The 21,583-nt window shown below is 33.0% G+C and overlaps 1 protein-coding gene across 1 annotated transcript in view; it reads left to right on the top strand.

The window, feature by feature from the left end:
- LOC113500577 (lachesin-like) overlaps positions 1-19,468 on the top strand; it is a 35,469-nt gene extending 16,001 nt beyond the window's left edge. The window contains exons 2-10 of the mRNA XM_026881427.1: positions 1,249-1,346; positions 4,091-4,298; positions 6,597-6,755; positions 7,054-7,182; positions 7,539-7,676; positions 14,461-14,610; positions 15,668-15,700; positions 16,050-16,112; positions 16,677-19,468. Coding sequence (XP_026737228.1) covers positions 1,249-1,346; positions 4,091-4,298; positions 6,597-6,755; positions 7,054-7,182; positions 7,539-7,676; positions 14,461-14,610; positions 15,668-15,700; positions 16,050-16,112; positions 16,677-16,780 — 1,082 coding nt within the window. The 3' untranslated portion in view covers positions 16,781-19,468. The remainder of the gene's footprint in view (positions 1-1,248; positions 1,347-4,090; positions 4,299-6,596; positions 6,756-7,053; positions 7,183-7,538; positions 7,677-14,460; positions 14,611-15,667; positions 15,701-16,049; positions 16,113-16,676) is intronic.
- Positions 19,469-21,583: the final 2,115 nt, after the last annotated feature.

The raw sequence follows: 21,583 nt of genomic DNA, 5'->3' as shown, positions 1-21,583 counted from the left end.
CTTAACAGAATTGGTTAAATTTAATTAAATTTCTGCTACTGTTGTTGGTAACGAAGCGAACACGCATTCCCAAAAGGTGGGAACATCAACATTTATAGACGAGGTGTGTTGCTAATATTCATATCTCTACCCTCCTTTAACATTAAAAATAAATCTATTTTGCTACTCGGAAATAAAAGACACGGCATGCATGATTTACTGCCCCAGTTTGTGAAAACTCGTAAAAGAAATAATGACATGAATTTTGTTAGAGCTTCGCTACGTTAGTCTTGATAAAAGTCAGGTGTCAAACCTCTATAAATGTACTGCAGGCATTAATACTGTAGGTTGCCATGGCAACCGGCAACAGGGCATTCAATGTTGTGTTACGGGATGGTGTAGGCTTAGTTTATGGATCGATGCTAATAAGATGCAAGTGAAGCTTTGATGAATCAGCCTGTCGATATTGGTCATCACCCTTTATCGGATTAACCAAGTGTTTGACCTTAACATCAATAATATCACACTGTGTTACTTAGTAACTTACACAGAATTGTTGAATAAGGGTTATGAAACTTGTTCGTAGTAAACAGATAGGAGTTTGACGTTTAAAAATTCAGCTACTCTAGAAATGATTATATTGTTGAAGTGTACGGTTGAAGCTCTTTGAATTATTGATCTGATCAAATTGCTACGTAAACTTTACGAGAAATTTAACGTTTTTTTACAACTGTACCACACTTAATGCTATATAGCAAATCACTTTTTTTAGGGTTCCATAGAAGAAGTAAAAATGGAACCCCATTATTGAGTGTTCGCGGTACATCTGTAGATCCATCCATTCGTCACTGAGCTGTATCTCGATGTCGGTCTGCTATAGACCGACGGTAGAAATATTCGCAAATGTTCAATTTCTGTTACTACTGCTATAACAACAAATAGAATGATAAAAATCAAGGTCAAGCAACGATTGTTACGGTCATATTAATTGCGTTTTTGTACGATGCTAATACTAAATGGGTTGTTAATACATTAACAATGTAAAAAAAATAAGTCTTTTCTATTTATGCTTAACCGGAAGGTTGGTGATAACGTACAAATACATAGATAAGAAATCTACAAATCTTACTCACGGTAATGGCAATAATTCATCATAAAATTGTTTTTAGCTGAGAAATCTTGAAAGTCCAATTTCGTTCAGGTGCAGTGTTGAACACTAAAGCGCCTTGGCTATACGATGTGTAGTAATAAATAATTTGATTGTTGCAGATGAACCTGGCTTCAGTGCGCCAATAGCGAATGTGACCGCCGCGCTCGGCCGGGAAGCGATCCTCGCTTGTACAGTACACAACCTCTCTACGTATAAGGTAAATATTACACCTCTTTTTAGGTTTTAGAACTTTTTGCTTGTGTGGTCGACATTAAAGGGGTATATCACAAAATCCTTGCGGTTGTAAAACAGAGAATTCGCTTTAAAAGACATAGAGCGACATCGCTGCAACACAATTGCAACTATTTGACTTCACAGGGTGGGCGCCCTATTTATTTTTTGCTCATAACATTTTTTCAGAAGCGGCTTTCTATTGAGTTGTTGTAAAGGTAAAATATGGATTAATTGATGGCTGTCGTTCAAAATTTCTAGAAAACCACAAAAACCAATACAATTGTATTGTGAAGATATTTTAGTCTTTTTTGATAATTTATCAGACTTTGTGGAATTGAAATAAACGTTTATTATTGTGTTAATATTATTTAATGCACCTAAGAGAACTCAGAATAAAAAAATTCGTACTCTACCTTCTAAATCATAAAAGGTACATACAAAATATAAAACTGCTATGGATTTACACTACGGTATCGTTAAAGCTAAATCGTAAAGGCCGAGCTTAGCATTTGTTAAATAAATTAGAGCGAGTTCTAAATATGAAACAGCTATGTCTGTAAAGATTACAGATTATGACAAGGCCGTCTGTAAATCGGACTAGGTTGATATTATTTTCTTTTTAACCTTTTGAATTGTATATATTTTTTAGTTATTTGAAAACTGGGGATATTTTTTTTAACCTTTATATCTGTTATGTTGTTTAATCTTTGAAATTCACAATACTGACAATAATATATACCTACCGAATATTGAAAAGTGTAAGAAAATAACGTAAACAATACCTACAGCTGTTACATTTTCACATGTGACAAGATCTAATCAGGAACAAGATTTATGTTACATATACAAAATACGAAATAACTTCAATGTCGTAATGACTTCAACTTGTATCGGATTTCGAGTCTACCCCATATCTGCATTTCGAAGCCAACTCCGAAAAAATTCAATAGAATGTAGAAACTTCTAGGAAGTTTCTCTTTTGATACTTTGTATGAGTAAACGAGGAGGTAAGAGTTTAGTTTACTGATTTTCTATCGAAACCTGTTCAGGTTTTATAATAAAGCTTGTGAGCTTTTTCTTGATGCAGGTCAGTGACCTACATGTGTACTGCCGGACAGCGGACATAAAAATGAGCCACCGTATTTATAGTTTTTTTTTTTTTAGTTTATTTATGCATAATACAACGACGACCTCCGTGGTCGAGTGAGGTCCCGGGTTCGATCCCCGGTCGGGTCAATGCAAAAATTCACATTTCTGCTTTGTCCCGGGTCTGGGTGTTTGTGGCACCTTCGTTGTATCTGAATTCCATAACATAAGTGCTTCAGCAACTTACTTTGGGTTCAGAACAATGTATGTGATGTTGTCCGCATTTATTTATAATAGAAATATTAACAAGTTTGCAGCAGAATCTGTACTGTTGGCCGAGTGGTTGAAATCACCTTGCCAAACTCACTGTGTTTGTGTGATGATAATGATGATGAATATAAAATACCGTAACACATGCATTAGGTATAGTTTCCTTTAATAAAATAATGATAATGTCGATAAAATTAATGAAATTGATTAAAAATAATAAAAGTACAAGAAACAAAACGGTGAAACAAGTGAAAGCTGATAAACCACAGAAAATATATTAATTATAGTCGAATTTCAAAATGAGCTTTAAGATGAACATCTATGAAGTTGGAATGTCTAAAAATTTAAATCTATTTATTGATAGGACAGTCGATAATTAAAACAGATTTTGCAATCCAATTCATTTTATACAAAAGACACTATAAGACAAAGAAAACAACAGTTAGTACTTCAATAGTTTTTTTTTAAACCAGTCTTTTTTACCAGCCATTATTTTACGAAACTGCTATACAAATTGAATTTTAATATACTCGTGACATGCGTTTGGAATTTCTGCGAACACTATTCATTCGAATGTTCAGAGATACATGAAAGTGTTCAGTTGTATTGTTATGGATGAATGGATTCAGATGAAATTGACTGCAGAAGTAAAATATATCTTTTCAACCAGAGAAACGTAAAAGTTAAAATACTTCGTTTTTTTCTCAGTTAAAAATGACCTAAAGTAGGCATAGTCTGTTCTATAAATAACATCATAATTGATAAATATATGTATATACTCGTATTTATATATATTTTTTAATAACACCCAAATTTAGAAAAACACAAATGCTCTCACAATTTTTTGTATTTGATGAGAATTACACTCACGACCTTCGGTTTAGTATTTAGCATAATTGACGATAACAGACTAGTAAAATTATAAACATATTTAAAGTGCTATATTAGTAAATTTGTTTTAAATTGACTGTATAACATAAATGGTTTGCCAAACAATAACTACAATTAGTTGAATAACTAAAGCTGTGGGTTGTCAAACCTCATTACAGGAATGTTTCATATTTTGGTTTTGATTAAATTATATCATTTTCGGCAAAACAAATGAAATCTTTCCATAATTGGTACAGTTTGTGAAACCATTTACAATTGATACAATAAATTATAGATATAGTAGCTATATTTAATCTTTTCATAGTTTCATTCACATATTTCATATTTCATTAGTTTATATAGTTTCATTTATTTCATAACCGAAAACTTTTTAATTACAAAACATTTTGTTGCCTCAAATCTGAACCAAACGGTCCCAGACAATAAAGCCTTTAGCGGTCGTAATGGCGTTTTAAAATGGTAATAAACAATTTTTAACAGGTTGCGTGGTTGAGAGTTGACACGCAGACAATCTTGACGATCCATACGCACGTGATATCCCGAAGCCGAAGGGTCGGAGTCACACACAGCGACCACAGGACCTGGTTCCTGCACATTCGAGAGCTCCGGGAGACTGACAGAGGATGGTACATGTGTCAGATCAACACGGACCCCATGAAGAGCCAGCTTGGATATTTAGATATTGTTGGTAAGTACTTAATGGCTTAGTATCTCTTAGTAATATTATTTCAGTTATGAAAGAGAGATGTACTCGTAACTCTACCCCGTGGAGTGTGTTGTCACGCGTCGACCAGAAGCTTGTATATAAATACTAGCTGTTGCCCGTGGACCCGCTCGCGAAAAAGATCCCACGGGAACATAAAGTCGGTATGCAAACTATATTGTATTTGTTAATCCTGGTTATAAAATATCTGTGTAAAAGTTACGTCTAAATCCGTTCAGTGGTTTTTGCGTGAAAGAGGAACAAACATCCAAACATACAAACTTTCGTGTTTATAATATTAGAAGGATTCTTTAAAGTTTTCTTCATTATTTTACGTAGGATAAGGAATTTAGATATCTTGAAGACATGTAGACTCGGACGGTAATTGAATCGCTCCAATGCAAATGTATTGAACTGACAAGTCACGTCGCTTGTCGAATAGGAATTTCATTCACATACCTCCGCAGTTTGTTATTTATTTTTTATTGTAAACCCTAACGTGGTTTTGGCGCTCTGAATATTTTTAATAATTTAAGTAACTTTTTATAGATTTTTAAATAATTTTACTTTTAAGTAAACTTGAAAATGAGTTATTTTTACAACATTATAAATGCGAAAGTATGTAAGTTGTTTGTATGTGCGTATATTTAAAAGTCTAGAACGATAGCTGATCATGGATTAGCACAAAACCTACTCTTATACGATTTTGTTAATGACATCGAAGTTACAACCGATATCAATCGGGGAAACGCCACGGGCAACAGCTAGTTTTAATATAAAGTTGACAGTTATAGAGCCACTAGAACATCGTGACTAACAAAGGCATACGTACACTAACAATCATAAGCTGCTATGCGTACCATATTTCTCTTTTATACTTTCAAGAACTTTACATTCACTCAAACACCGGTACAAAGAGATCTAAAATACTCGTACGCTCTTAAATTAATTCTAACGTACAGTCAGCATCAAAAGGAAATGAATTTAAAAAGTAACACATATTTTTAAGTGGCATGAAGGAACTAGTTTTTAGAATATTTTAACTATACTTAATGTATCAAGTCATTTTGTTGCGTTATAGCCCAACAGTAATCTTCGAATTTTACTGTGTGGGGTTTTTTTGTAATTTGTCTAAAGCGTATTCTGTTCCTTCCTGTACTAGAATTCTTAGTTTTTCATTCCTTTTATAAGTCTAACATTGTTACGCAAGCTTCCTTTTACATAAGTTTCTAAAGTTAAAACTTATGAAGTAAAAATAATGTATTTTAATAGTAATAACAATGTCAGACATAAAATCTTTTAAAAGAGAGCGCCTTTGTTTACTTAAGTTTTAAAAGGAATGTGAGCTCATACCATTTGAAAACCTGCTTTCAGGAAACAGGAAAGTCAAAAACTAAATGATTTTATTGCCTAAAAGAGGCTGTTAAGAAACGTAAATTAGTTAGTGAGTAGTAGTTGCGTCGCTTTTAAAACCCATTGTGATAATTTTGAAAGACAAAAAAAATTGAAGTAGAATAGGTACGTCATCGCTTTATCACGTATTATATTTTTTTGAGATCGTCGGTCTATATTAGTATAATAGATTTTTCTCAAACCCAAAAACGTTATTATTGCATGATTTCATTTTACATTTCAAAAGGGGCAGTCATATTTAGGTAATTATATGACCCAGTGAAATATATTTGCGGTGAATACGTTGGGTAACGTATTCTCTGAAACAATTGAAATACCATATCCAACATAACCGCATATTTTGGCCCGCATTGCATCTAATATCTATGCAGGCTGTTACTGGTGAATCATAAATAATATTGTGCTTTAAGCTTCATTCACACTACACACCATATATATTTTTTTGCTTCAAAAGAGTCGGATTTTATTCTACTTTGTTTATACTTTACGATGTGTACAGTATGGAGATTGTTAGCCTTCATTTTCAGTGAGGTACTTAAGAGAGAATAGAGTAACCAAATTTATATAGTAATAATTCCAGTCGCTTGGGGTCTAAAAGCTGAATTAAAAAAAAGATTCATAGATTATAATTTTACCCATAGGGGTGGAGAGTAAAGGAACGAACATGGGTGGGAATTAAACAGTAAAAGTCTGACACTCCCTTCCGTCGAACCCAAAGTGGGAGTAGAAAATGGTGTCTTTATCAAGTGGGATGTAGAGGAACCAACATTTCAAAACTCTATTTAACCAAATCCTTTTTATACGAGTATTTTTTTCGCTGTAACTGATAGCTTCAGTATCCTAATTTTTCTATCGATGTTTTCCCAACAGTCCCACCAGATATCCTTGATCGTGGGACAAGTCCGGACCAGATAGTGAGAGAAGGAGCTTCGATCAATCTGACGTGTGCCGCGACGGGATCCCCACATCCACAGATCACGTGGCGGAGAGAACATTCCAAACCCATAACAGTCTCCGATGGCATGCAAGGTAATATTGGGGAAAAACTTATTATTTTGTAAGTTGGTGTAAAGACTGGAAAAATAAAGTCTTTATTGCTGTAGCAAATGGTGAAACAATGCAACGTTTTAATTGCAGTTTTGATTACTTTACTGAAAAATCTTTTTATTGTTTGGTGGTTTTTGAGTATTAACGTAACTAGAGTATGTACGGCTGCTCATTTTCAAAGTATATGCCAAGAATATTAAATTAAGGCCTATGTCTAGTTCTCCTTGAATTTTATTGAACTGTGATTAGTTAAACATGGAATCTTTCAATGTGTGTGTAGTGACGTCATTCGAAGGCCCGATGTTGAATATAACTCGAGTGACAAGACAGAGCGCGGGCGCATACTTGTGCATCGCATCAAATGGCGTGCCGCCCACCGTCAGCAAGAGAATCATGCTAACTGTACAGTGTAAGTAACATTATTTTCTTCTCTAATAAATATTAAACAGGAAGATTAAATTCATCCGACGGCAACAATTGTCATGAAATGATAACATGTAGTCATGAAGACCAATTAAAAAAAAAATCCCACTTGTTTTATCTCTAATGAAAAATATAGATAATCATATACTTATCATGAAGATAAAGGGAACTGGAATTTATAAAAAAAAGAAGTTTTTTTTTATCAGTTTGAATGGAACAAAATATTTTCATTTTATCCACGACTATACATATGTTACATAATGATAAAAAAGTCTTATTCCAAATTTCAAAATACTTTCTTGAACATGCTCTTTACAATAAACAATGATTTATTTCCAACAGTTCCCCCGGTTATAACAATAAGGAATCAGTTGGTGGGTGCCGCGCTTGGCACCGATTTAGTGCTGGAGTGCGAGACCGAGGCGTATCCTAAACCAGTCACCTACTGGAGCAGGGATAATGGAGAAATTGTTCCCGTTGGTGAGATAACACACTTTATAATTATATCCGTGTTTTTACTACCTTATGTTTTCAACAACAAAAACGTACAACCCGCTCTAAATAAAAATGATTGAAACACAGTTGATAATGACTTTTTAGAACAAAACCAGCTATTTTTTTTGGAACAAAATCCGTTCTTCCAGTTCGAAGTTCTGAACTAGAAAAAACCTAGAAATTGAGAACCTCCTCTGTTATGAAGTCGGTTTGAAATAAGACGGTTACAATATGTATTGTGTGTATCGAAGAGTGATAGGACTATACGGCGGAGAGTAGCGTCTGTCTCTCACAACTCTTGGATTAATAGTTAAACTGGTAGTGATCGGGAGGATACGAAGCTATTTTCTACTTCAAAGCAATTAATGGCCCTGTTCATCATACATTTGAATTTTGTAGGAAGATTTTATTATTTGATTGCGAAAACTTTAAAGAACTTTATAAGAAGGTTGCTTAATTTCTAAAATTCGTGTCTTTAGTCGTTAATTCATTCACGCAGACGAGGATTTTTTTTATGATACTTAATTGCTTGAGTTATTGATGTCATGGAGATATTTCATTTGGATATTAACGGCTTAATAAGATATTAAATTTGATTTTGAACCAGTCAGTGTCTCTGTACTATCACTTACACCGTATCTCATGAACTTAGTTATGGAGTTCCGTCTCCAAAGACAACAGCTCCTTGCTTCATGAGAGTATGTTACTTTACGGAGTAGCTAAGTTCTAAACATGTACACCTACATTGGGTATGTAGGTAATTAGAAATAATTATTCCCGAACGATTACGCAACAAGTCAACTAATAACAAAACATTTGGAGAACCAAAAGGGCCAAATCGGTACCCTGTTACTGAGGCACCGCTGTCCGGCCGTCTGTCTCCAGGTTGAATCTCATGAACCATGATAGCTTGGCAGTTATTTCTTTTGCGGCTATAACAAGAAATCAAAATTGAGGTTTAGGCAACAAACATAAACGTGATGGGTGAATTTCTAAATTAGTCAAACTACCCAGCTAATGATGTAGGGTTAGTAAGTAAACCATTATTATTAATTAAATTAAAAAAAGCTTAGTACTGTTGTATCTTTCGTTAATTTATTGATATGATACTTAAATGATAAACGGTAGACTTCGGTTGCGCACTCTGCTATTTAAGTAATGCCGGCAGTAAAAATCCCAAGATCGAAAATATAATATCGGATACGAAATCGAATGTTGCAATGTCGAAAAAAATTGTAAAGGAATTTTAATTTCGAGAATTTAAAATGGCCGCGTTCCGCCGATGTAATTTTATCTTACAGTGTTGTTAAAGTTTTTCATGTAGGCGAAGTGTTATTTTATTAATATTTAAGTACCTATGTTTTCTTTACTTATATTTATTAGCGTTTGCAAATTATATTTAGTTTCGTTGTAATAGTTGGTTTTGCACATTGATTTCTAAACAAATATTTCACCGAAGTGATACCAGTTCACATCTACGCTCAACCCTTAGAGCAAGGTCATTGTGGTTGTGGAAGAAAGACGTTACTATACTTCATGTAGAGCGCTATCACGCTCTCACAACTATATCATAATAATTTTAGACGTGGGTATAAGTCCAATGAGTCCAACATTGGTGGGAATATCGTTTAGGGAAATACATTTCTGCTGTTGGGAATATTCATACTTTATTTGTATATTTTCAATTAGTTTCAACCAACTACATTCTTTGGTTATAATAATTTTACAGTTCGCGTCGAAGGGTTTGCGAGTGGTGCTTGTTAGTGCTATATTTGTAAATACGTTTTATAAATTCAGCAATTTGCAGTAAATAATATTTCAAATAAAAATACGTATACGACACGTATTTTTTATTTGAAATATTATTTATAGTGCATTTACTAGCGGCAATCCTTTACATTTTAAAGGTTTCCATATACACAATACAATTCCAAAAATTAATTGTAATGTTTTCGAAACACTTTGTTTAAGTGCTCCTCGCTTTTTTTTAATATGAGGCTTTCTCCATATTTTCTGTAGTGAGCTTTAGTTAACTTTGAGTTGTGAAACATCAGTTCAGTAAATCTGACCATCTAGAATCGCACCAATACATCCTATCCCGCATGGATACGTTTGGACACACAAAGACGTTCGCGTTCAATATAAATAACATACTAATTACAACATTTACAGTAAATCTGTAGGTATTATCAAAACGTGTACGTGTTGTTAACTTAGTTAAATATCTAAAATAAGTATTGTGTGTTCAGCCTTTTATGTTTTCCGTTTCCATTGTTGGAACAAAATAACAAATCCTTTGTTTACCTTCACACTTTCATTACTTTAACGTTTTCATTACGGGTATGTTCATTTTTTAAATGTTATTAAGTTAGTTGGAATACACACTCCAATGGATATGAATATGGGATTCTCAGCAAAAGGTAAACAAATATTGCTGGTTGGTTTCTGCTTCGTGGGTTTTGCCAGAAGTAGAGGAAAGGCGAAATTAACATTCTTTGTCTTGCGATTCTGTCTTTGGACTTGTGATTCCAAGAAAAAACTATATTTAGGTGCAAACAATATTTCTGTATCTCTGGAGTAAAACGCTATGTGAAACTCTAAACTAAGTTAGATCCAAAAGTCTTCTACTGAAATCCCGATGCCTTTTCTCCTGATTTTGAACTTTCAATCCAGTTCCTAGCGTGCGAATTTTAATTCTTCTTAACCAGAAAAGTTCACTAGTTCCAAAAATAAACAGGATTCGAGTCTGTTTCCAGTTTCAGGTGAAATTTCCTCGATCGCGTTACATGTCATTGTCAACGGCGATTTGTCTCTCACTAACAGAAATTCCTAGTAATCGGAAATTCTATCGGATGCCAGAGAAGTTATTTACAGATTAGAAAAATAAATCTGGAAATAACTGAAGTTTGCACAGGATTCGTGACTTATATAAAAAAATATAAGCAATGACTGTAGACCTTTGATGTTGAATTTGGTAACACATGGTTTTTGTGTTGCATCGACAGGGTTCGCACGTTACGCAGGTTTAATTGTTTGCCCCGGCTGATATTCATACATCTTTGACAATCGTTACGCGTAATCAGAAGCTAGAATGTTTGACAACAAGTCTAGCTAAGGGGTATCGTGTTACCCAGGCAACTGGGTTAAAGAGGTCAGATAATCAATCGCTCCTTGTAAAACACTGGTACTGCATCGGTTAGAATGAAAGCCAACCCCCACATCGTTGAAAAAAGCCAGGACGATGTTGAATAACAGGTTAGCAGAATCATACAGTTTCTAGTCTGTAATCTTCAAATAGAAAATACGTATCAAGCTATAGGATTTGTCTTCTCTGTCAATTAATAAACTGATAAAATTATTGTCTTATAATGTTCCTTCTTACAAGCATAAACTCTTTTGTTAAAAACGAATTCCAAGGGTTCAACTGGTTTATTAGACTGAGATATTTTAGACAGGAAGCTAGAGAAATTTTGATTAAATTTAACGAAATAGGCTTCTAGTTTTGCTTTTAAAAATCGGTTCGATGCGGAATTCCCAACGACGTCGGTTATCAAGGAATATTCAGGAAGAACTAACGTGTATACATAAAAATTCTGCCTGCCATTTTCGTTGTTTTTACTTCCAACATAGTAATCTCGAATATTTTTCGAAAAATAACCATCGACCATCAGACGCTCTATATTTTCCCGTGGAAGATACATATAGTTTCAGTTTTATTTTGTAGGTACACATATACGGAACACGGTTTTTGATAAATGTCGTACGTTGGTTTAGGTAAATCGTACTTGTATGAAAAATGTTTTTTTACAGTCAATGATTTAGATACTAAACCAATTCAACAAAAAGTGTTATAATAGAAATGTTTCACATTATGTAGTTTTAACGGAGATAGCTTATTATTTTGGAAATGATTTGAATAGCGATTAAGGTTCTAATCCTTTTGGTGACCTTTATCATGAGAAAACCTTGATGCTGTAGCAAGATACCAGTGATTTAAGGCATTTAGATTTACCTACATGATAATCTTTTAAAGCAAAATTAATTTCACAGTTCACGAATATTAATTTTCTTTTGTTTTTCCTAAACAATAACATTTCCCACGTTTCCTATAAGACTGCTTCTGAAAAGAAATGCCGAAACTCACAACATGCTCGTGTCTTGTCTCCTAAACTCCAGACATGCGATATTTTATGTGCGAACAATACAGAATGACGACTGAGCTGGTCTTTAGAAAGGGAACTAAAGGGAGAATTTAGTTTGTGTTACATTTCCCTACCCAAGAAGTTTGAATAAGAAAAAAAAATTTCCTTGTGACATTTAGTAACTTGAATTATGTTTCATCGATGAAAGACTTCGTTGTAATTGATTCCAAAGATATTTTTACTCAATCAAAATTAATAGTCAGCGTATAATTTTAAAAGGATGTCTTCCTAGAACAGCTATTTATTTATTTATTTATTTATTTATTTAATAATCACACTAATCTACCATTACAGGTTACTTAACCTAATGCGGTAGCTAGGACTTAACAAAGGTTTCATACCTTTCATAATTCATTACAATATTGTCAATTTAAAAATACTGTTTTAGTGCGTGATTAAGTTGGACCGTATAGATACCACTAATACTTTACGAGATAAAACATTGAGATTTGCGAATTGAGCATTCAAGTAAACTATGTTGTTTAAATAATTATGTGACAATTAATGCAAAATTAATTATACATTTATCAGCTTTGGTTTTAGATGTATGAATTACCAATAATATACCTATGTAAATAGATACAAGTGAAGTTAAATGTAGTCAACACTTACAGTAAAAACATCGATTTCTGCCCACACCATTATCAAAATAAAGCGTGGGACATAATGATGTGTTTAATGCTAACTTCACACGTATAATTACAAAACAATCTATGTTAAATCAGCTTAATTGGGCAATCAGGTCGAGAGTTTGTCGTGACACTACTGTGTTTAACTTTTTTGTCGAATTCGAACGTTCGCGTCAATTTACTTCCACTAATGATAGTGTTAACTAAAATAAACCTTAATGCGTTGAATTAAACGTTGTGTTGTTTTTATTGTTTGCATTGAAGTTATTCTGGTTTGGTACGACAAACTTTCTTTTTAAGTGTTTACGCGGAATATGCTTTACTTTGTAAACTATTTTGGTTCATATTTATGTATCAAAAATTATTAACTATTAAAAGTACATTTCGAGGCTAATTGTATTCATCGTCATTATTTTAAGGTTTTAAATATTAATTTCATTACGAATCAGAAAAATTAAAATCAACATTTTTCCTGCTATTCTGTAAGAATAAACACTTAACATTTCATTCCAAAAACACAGCGGAAAATTACAATAAAATGTCTCATTGACCGAGAGACTTCCAGAGCTAAGAAAAATGATAAATAATGATTAATGATTTCGTACGAGTATATTTTCATGCGAAAAATAATATTAGTATTACATCTAAGGTACACGATGATACTTCAAGTCCAACCACTTATTAGATTACGTTCCCTCAGAGTAATTCTCAAAATTGATGTGTATACTTGTAATATCGTGTTTTATTAAAAGGAATGGACCATAAATATGGCTACTTTAGCTGTAAGTACTAGAGGGCTACACATTTCAGCTATATTTTATAAATAATGGAATTATATTTTCGAAATTGTTTTCTTTTTCATGTCTCAATGAGTGTGTGGTTGTTTTTCGGTTAGAATAAAACAAAACATATTAGGATGTGGAGTCGATATTTTTACCAATGAGGTATTATGCAGTCACAATAAAAAAAAGTTATCAAGAAGTACCAATTTATAAAAAAGACATCGATCGAAGATATCGCTTACAATTATTTAGACGCGGGTGTTATAGCGAAACTCTTTTTGAAGATCTTTTGTAATTAAATCTTTATTGCAAGATATTTATGTAAAACTTTACAATTTGTAAAAAGCAATTCAATTTTCAAATGTGTATGTCCTATGAATATATAATTACTTTTTTATATTTCTTTCGTGTCTCGAAAATTTTCATTAGTATTAATTCCGATCATTGTTCTTTAGTATAGACCGACAAGTATCAATTAATTGACATCAATTTGTTTTCATACAGGTCAAAGCCCTTTGCTTAGGATAAGAATTATTGATGACGTCATAATATTGTTAGGTGCACGCGTCTTATCCGCTTAGGGACCAGCTTTTGATTTCAAAGCGCTCGTATCCTTTGGGATATAAGCAGAGCTGTATGCTACGTCCCGGCAAATTTGGTCTCGGTTGAGCGAAGTTTGATAACAACATTTTGATGTAAAAGTAGTTGTTTTGATGAGTTTTATAATTGTAATTAATCGTGTGACAATTTATCACACGATTACTCATGCTATTTAAAATGTTTAGTTAAATTTTATAGATGTGGGTGTAAGAGTTTTTTTTTCATAATCTTTCATTGTAATTGGTACTCTAACTGTATACATAAACTGGTTTGTTACGCTGTTAGGTCTAACAGAATAAAAAAAAGACATTTTGTCCATGGAGAGCTACATTACGTTATAAATTTTCTCCTCATATTCCCATGAGAAGTAGGGTAAAACCGCGGCACAGAGTAGCTTTTTTAAATAAAAAAACGAACTAGTAGTATTAGAATACTAACTATTTTATATAAAACTTTTCAAGGTATACTCCAAAAAGATCTACTTCAGAATTTCCTACGGAAAGTTTCCTTGATTTATCGTATTTATGTAATATGTTAAATACATTTTCGTGTTCAGGGGGAGGTCTCGAGCCGCACAAGATAGATGGATCGTATCGATCAGTACTGAAGCTCGCTATACAAAGGGTCACAAGTTCCGACTATGGGACGTACAAATGTGTTTCCAAAAATTCCCTCGGTGATACTGAGGGCACTATTAAACTGTATCGTAAGTACTATTTTTCAAATTATTTATCGTTATTTTTTTTAAAGTATTTTGAAGTGAAACTTCTTTAGCGAAAAAAAATTACGTCACATGTTACCGACGCGCCATCTTTTTATGTTTGTGTTCATGTCTGCATACAGTGAATCAATTTCTTAAAAATAAGCTCATAAAGAGGTTTCACACTTACATGCTTACACAAGTACACGCGCACATGCTTTTTTTCTAATTTACAGCAACTAAAGCTAATGAGAAAGTCAAATCTACAAAATACTTTTGAGTGACTTAGGAATCTGGTGTTTTGTGAGATTTGCCTAATAGCAAAACAGTAACCCATTGAATTAGATTGCCTTCAGTGGTTTTGTAAAGCTGATTCTGCTCAGACCTTTGTTTACTTACCGTACGGTAAGTTACGCAGTTAAATATTGTGTTTATAATGTTAAGACTGTTATTGAAAATAGATAGTCTGAGGGTCGGCATATTTATCTTCTATTCTGTCCTATCACTATATCATTAACTTCCTTATGTTTCATATCACTTTCTAAAGAACTGTTACTGTGTCCCCGTTACTCTTACTAACAATTTATTCAGACAAAACTTTCTCATCGAAACAAATATATTCAAAACAATTCAATTAATGAAATATATTCATTAAAAGTATTTCAAAACAGCATGCAAATAACAGTCGACACGTTACAGTTTTTATTGAAACACATATTTGTTACGAATTTTTAAATTACAAGCCTACGAATATTTACACCTGTCATTTCGTAGTTCTCATAAAGCACTAAAGTGTACAATTATTTGATTTTTCAGGGTAATTTTAATGTTTTCCTTGGAATAGGTTTTAATTCCTGAGTCGTTTCAGAAAAAAGTATTTATGTATTAATTGCGTAAATACTTTTTTTACATGATTGTTTGATACTCGTATTGAATTCTGGTTATTTGAGTTTTACAAAGAGATTTATATAATTAATAATTATAGCCAAAGTACTCTTGATAAAGATTATCACGTTATAAAAAGCAATTGTCGCGTAATTAATCTTTAATTTTGTCTCAACAGCTATGCCTCTTCCAGCGATGGATAATAAAAATGGTAATTTAAATATTAATTAAAACATTCGTTATTTAATTTTCGTAATCGTTCCAGATGACAAATACATTATATCTTTGTATAACTTTATCCTTGGAATGATTGTAATAGGAGTGACGTACGTGCTATTTTGATAAATGACATTAATTTATTTAATTTTTAGTTCAATCGAGACACTAGAACACTAATTAATTGCTTTGACCTTGTTCACTACTATATACTGATAAAACTGCATCACACTGAAACCGAATGAAGAATAAATGTCACAAGGTGTGGTACCATAAATGTACTCACACCTATTTATTATTGATTTTTCGTACGTATACCTATAAAAATATATTCGTTTCGACAGTTGTCCAGAGGTTAAACATCATAGCTGATAAGTCATCAGAAAGCACGCCCTTCGGCACACAAGGTACGTATTAACATGGACGGTATTTAAATTAATATCCGGGTAATCGGCTCATACCCAATGTTTAGAACTTAAATGTCTCGATTCAAATTCAGATATAAAGGTTAATGGTTTTTTTATATTAAAACAGTATAAATGTGTATGTAGCTCGTATCGCTTGGAAATAACCTTTAAAAACCGATGTGGGAAATATGAACTCATGCAGTGCTCTTATACATTTTTCTTTGCTTTACAAACAGAATACTGACCTATTTTTTCGTTTCTGTTTAATAATATATACCTACACTTTTTTTTAACAAATTGTTAGTAGTAGATTATTTCAAAGAATGCAAAGGTTAATGTTCTGATAGCTGTTATTTGGTTCAATAATAACAAGAACGAACACAGTACAAAAAAAGCGTCTACTCCTACAATTTCATAAACTCTTTCATTAAATACCTATATTTCCAAGAAGAAATATTCGTTCACGTTACTAAAATCAAGTATTTGGGAAAAAGGGATAATATAAAGAGTGTTCTTACAATAAAAAGAAAAAAAAACAGTGCCTAATTAGCGAAATGTTTTCAGATTTCAGGTTACAAGATTACAACAGGGCGGCGCCGAAAGATCTGTGCCGCTATGGTTTTTTGTTCTCATTAGCAATTTTAATCAAGATACCATCTTGGGGGTAATGTTTCCATTTGAGTAAATAAGAAAATAAATTAATAATACTTTTCCGTACAGTACAATCAGATAGATCGGAGTCGGATCGCTTTGATGTTCTATAAATTTTCTGTATTACGGTAACATTGAATTCTATTTTCGGTAAAATTATTGTAATGACAAAAACAAAAGGATGTACAATTTTGAGTGATTGAAATCACTGTTTTTGAACTGTGAGCCGCTTCGTACATTGCTGTTTCGTATCCATATTTTGAAGTCGCAGATAACTTGTAAATAATCAAATAATAAATATAGATATAGTATGTTTATTGTCATTTGATACGGGTATCGAAATCATATGAAATTAGTATTTACATAACAGTTCCTCATGTTTTCTAGATTCATTCAGCGTTGTGCATATTTGTCCTAAGCTAAGGCTAATCGAGTCACTTAAATGTTTAAGGATTACAAGTCTCTTCGCCGTGTTCACGGAAGATGCTCAGTCACAAGCCTTACTTGGTCAGTCATCTTTATTAACTATTGGCATCCAGTTACGTACATCTTAAATAATATTACTTCTACTGGTTAACACTATTACTTCTTAATTTATGATACTACCTTAAATTGCTGAGGCGTGTGCTTTTCCGAATATATTTTGTAGCAATCAAATGGCTGAAAAAATCCTATCCTTATAAACGGTTTTAAAGAGATTTAGATAATCTAGATGGTCAAAAGTTTCGAAAAAAATTCGACCCTCAGAAAACCACATTGTAACATTTTAGCAATTTTGTTGCTCAATCATCGGGTACACCAAAAGGAACGACATTCTCATATGAATAGATATCTTTAAATAGATTTAGATTGCTTTTGTTTTTGTCTAAAGATCAATAGATATTGATTCTTATTTATATTGATCATCCTGATGAAACAAGGCAAAAAGTTATTTCTTAAAATCTTTACGTCTTTACCGCTCTAAATACAATATGATTAGTTTCATGATACTGAAAAATACACAATAATGAATTCATGACCGAATTTAGTATACCTCTAGATTGCATTGTTGTCCAAGCATGTTAAAGTTATGTTTACAGAAGTAATTTATTTTCAAAACACTAGAAATACATCTTGATTGAATAATTTACGTTTAAATCCCGTCTGCTATGAACCTCGCATCCCCAATCTGGAGGTAATGTAAAGTCAACACCTCGGAATACGATCATTCCTTGAACAAACTTTATATAAACTTACGAGTTACCTGCGACTATGTTTATTTGAACCCATTCGCGTATATAACACAACCTGTCGACAAGTTACCGTTCTCTGACGAATTGTTCAAATGAGTTGAACACAGAACAAAACACAGTCACAATGTGTCACATTGTTTTGTCTAAGGAACTACAAAAACCTTTTACCCAAGATCAAATTGTGCTTTATTGTTTCATATTTTATTTTTAATATACTTTCGCGTAAGTATACATTACATACATCACAGTTCTTTATTATCTTCTTATCATTCATCCAGGCTTTAGGCATTTGTTTTTCTTCTAATTCCGATACCGAAATAAGAAGCAATCGATTCTAACTAGCCCACTGGCCTCACACAGAGCACCAATTAATCTATCAATAAGACTAACAAGAACCGCAGGCTAGACCATCAATCAAATTACCTAACAAAGTATTTAATGAACTGGCCGAATCACGACCGCTGCGGAATCAGACAATTTATCACTTTATGCCGTTTTAGATTCAGAAAAACACTCAAATCTACTGTGATACGAAAATTTATAGAACATTCAGAGCGTACCCTTAAACCGTTGTGTTGTTACACGTGGAATACTCAAATGTGTAATTAAATTAATTTAACCTTATTGGAAATTCTGTAATAGGTTATGACGAAACATATCTCTTAGAACTCATTATAGGCAAATTATAATTGTAAGTAATTTTAGAAAAATATATAAATTATGTCAGAATATTGAAAGTATTAATAAATATAGACTGAGGTTCATGAACATAGGCTTGTATATATAAAGTTAATTGTAATATGTAGGTAATGTTTAAATTATTTACGCTTAAACTTTAATGGAAATCTGTTGAGGGCAGTCAATTACACCGGCGTAACGTCAAGTAAGACAATGGGATCAGTTTGCTTCATTCGCTTTTATATTAGAAGAAGTTATTTCCAATGTGCAAGGGCCTTACAACTACCTATCAAATTAATACTGTTGCAGCTGTGGAAATAAAGCGCCACTCTACGCCTCGTAGCGTCGTAGCCGTCTTGCGTAGGCCGTAGGTTGTTCAAACTACGTAGGCCCTTTGTACATTGGAGTGCAAAAATGTTTACTAAAGAAGAGAAATATTATGCGCATTCTTCACTAGGCCGCCTTCGTCGTTACATGTCACCAATGTATTAGATGTGCATGACAGTGTTTATGTAACGTTTTCAGATGTTTTGGTAAATTATACTTTATTAGAAATAGCATTAGACACCAATTTCTTTGTCGCGGATGAATATTGACGGCTTCATTGTTGATGGTTAAAAATATTGTTTGTTATTTTCAATCTAATGTTATTTGTAATTGAGTAAAGACGATTAAATAAATTGTTGTATCGCGGACCACTGTCGCTTACAGTCAAATAAATGACTTTTAATTTGAATGCCGTTTAATTTATTTTCACAATGTATAGTCACGTCATAAAGTACAGTCAAGTTCAATAATAAGTTGGCTGTTTTAGACTTCAGAAATATATGAACGTAAAAATTTTGGATATTTTATTTATCTGTAAGTATCACGTATAGAATTTCAAGAACTTTCTTTCTTTCAAAATATTTTGAATCTTTGAGAGTGCCAATATTAATAACCTCGAGTGTAGATTCCACCGTATACAGTATCAAGTATGAGAACTTAGCAATAACTGTGGGAAGAGGAATTAACCACCCATTAGAGGCTGAACTAACTTAAGACTGGACTGGCGATCGGAAAGTGGTAAGTTTTGGTTAAGCTTCTAGATTTAGCCTCACTTAGGCCATTCAAGTGAATTTTGTTGAAAAGGTTTTTTTATCGTGAAGAAGTTGACTATAAAAAAAGTGTTTCTTTTTCATTCATTAGTTACGTAGGAAAATATACCAGACAAAATTGTAGATAACGTCTACACACACAGACAAATCGAAATGTTACTAACAATTTTTAGATACATTGATTTGTTGATGGGGATTAATTGGTAGATTGGTGGGGTTTTAGGCTTTACTGAAAAATACGTGATGAAGAAGTACGTAAAAACACTTATCATTAATCTGCATAACGAATATTGAAAGAATACAAAATTAAAAAAAAATAGTCATGCATCAAAATCATCTCCGTACAAATTTCTCAGCCTCAATCTTTATTTGAAGATCCTTTTGTTGCAGTGGCAACAGAACACATCATTTATAAAACTTTCAACTGTCCAGTTATCCCAGTTCACGAGACGGACAGACAGCGGAGCCTTAGCAATAGAATTCAATTTTTACCGAATACGGAACCTTACTGGCCACAACACCTCATTTTTCCTCCTCTCTTCAAAATATCACATTGAATTTCAGCTCTGCACCAATGTACCAAAGGTAAAGCTACTAATGTACCTCATAAAAGTAAGTCCGTTGAATAGAAGCTCGTTCTGCGATGTTATTGAGAAGAATATGATACCAATTGAATGAATACAAAGAAAATGGAGTTGGTTATATCATACAAAGTATAACTTGACCTGTATACGACTTTCCTACATCAAGATATAGGTCAATTTATATCAAAGAAATTCTATAGTAATTAGTTTTACAGAAATATGTTACCTACCTTGCTTAGTTACAGCATAAACCATTTATATTGGTCTCTGCACGACACGTATTTTCTAACATGAATGAGATGTCGCGAATTTTGAGTTTGGGTGATGGATAGTTGACCATCCTTGACTATTCGAAAATGTTTTCACTCGCTATCGTTTCCCTTTAACCCCTCAACACTATTTAACGCTAACAGAAAGACGTTCACGTGATTCTAATTGTGTTAACTTGGCGTAGTAATATTGGACAGCTTTTACTAAGTGAATGGAGAATAAAACTCTGTTCACGCAGACACTGATATGCTGATAGATCTATTTCATTTTTTTTTTCGTTATTAGCGGTAAGGATAGCCAAGTTGTATGGGTCACCACAGGAAAACCCACTGTGCACGTGATATTGAGAGTACGGTCCTCGCGTAGAACAAGCATTTGGATGAATCACTTATGTTTGCTATCAGTCTGGACAGTTTTCTACGTATAACTTGTACCTATGTGTACAAAAACTGCTGGGAGTAAGGGAGAGTAATTTAAAGCAAAGAAGACAAATTGTTTAAGTGTTTTTTTCTACATCCAATTACGCTATATGAAATACGTTTAGTAACAATATTAAACTATACATGACAGTAACAGCAGAGGCATCTTATCTATAATAATACAGCCGGAGGAAACAAAATTACTTAATTGAATGTTGCGCGTATCCAATTACAAATTTCAAAGCATGTTACCTAAAGATATATGAATTGAATTGTCTTCAGCAGCAAAATTGAGAATGTGAAGGTAATTAGCTGATATACGGGATCTGGTTCAAAACTGTCATAGATACGGGTATGCTATCACTGCAATAACATCCCCTAGGAATTGTTTATCTGATCGTAATACTAAACTGTAGCGATATTATTGCGAGTATAGTAGTAACACAAGAGAGATAATACTCTCAGAAGTAATAAGAAAAAGAAGTATTGGTGGAGGTTCTTTAAAGAACGATCAGGTGTGAATCGGACTCGATACTCGAA

This window comes from Trichoplusia ni, chromosome 14 (assembly GCF_003590095.1).
Source record: "Trichoplusia ni isolate ovarian cell line Hi5 chromosome 14, tn1, whole genome shotgun sequence".
Classification (NCBI taxonomy): Eukaryota; Metazoa; Arthropoda; class Insecta; order Lepidoptera; family Noctuidae; genus Trichoplusia; species Trichoplusia ni.
The sequence above is the reverse complement of the archived record's forward strand: the minus strand, read 5'-3'. Positions and strand labels throughout refer to the sequence as shown.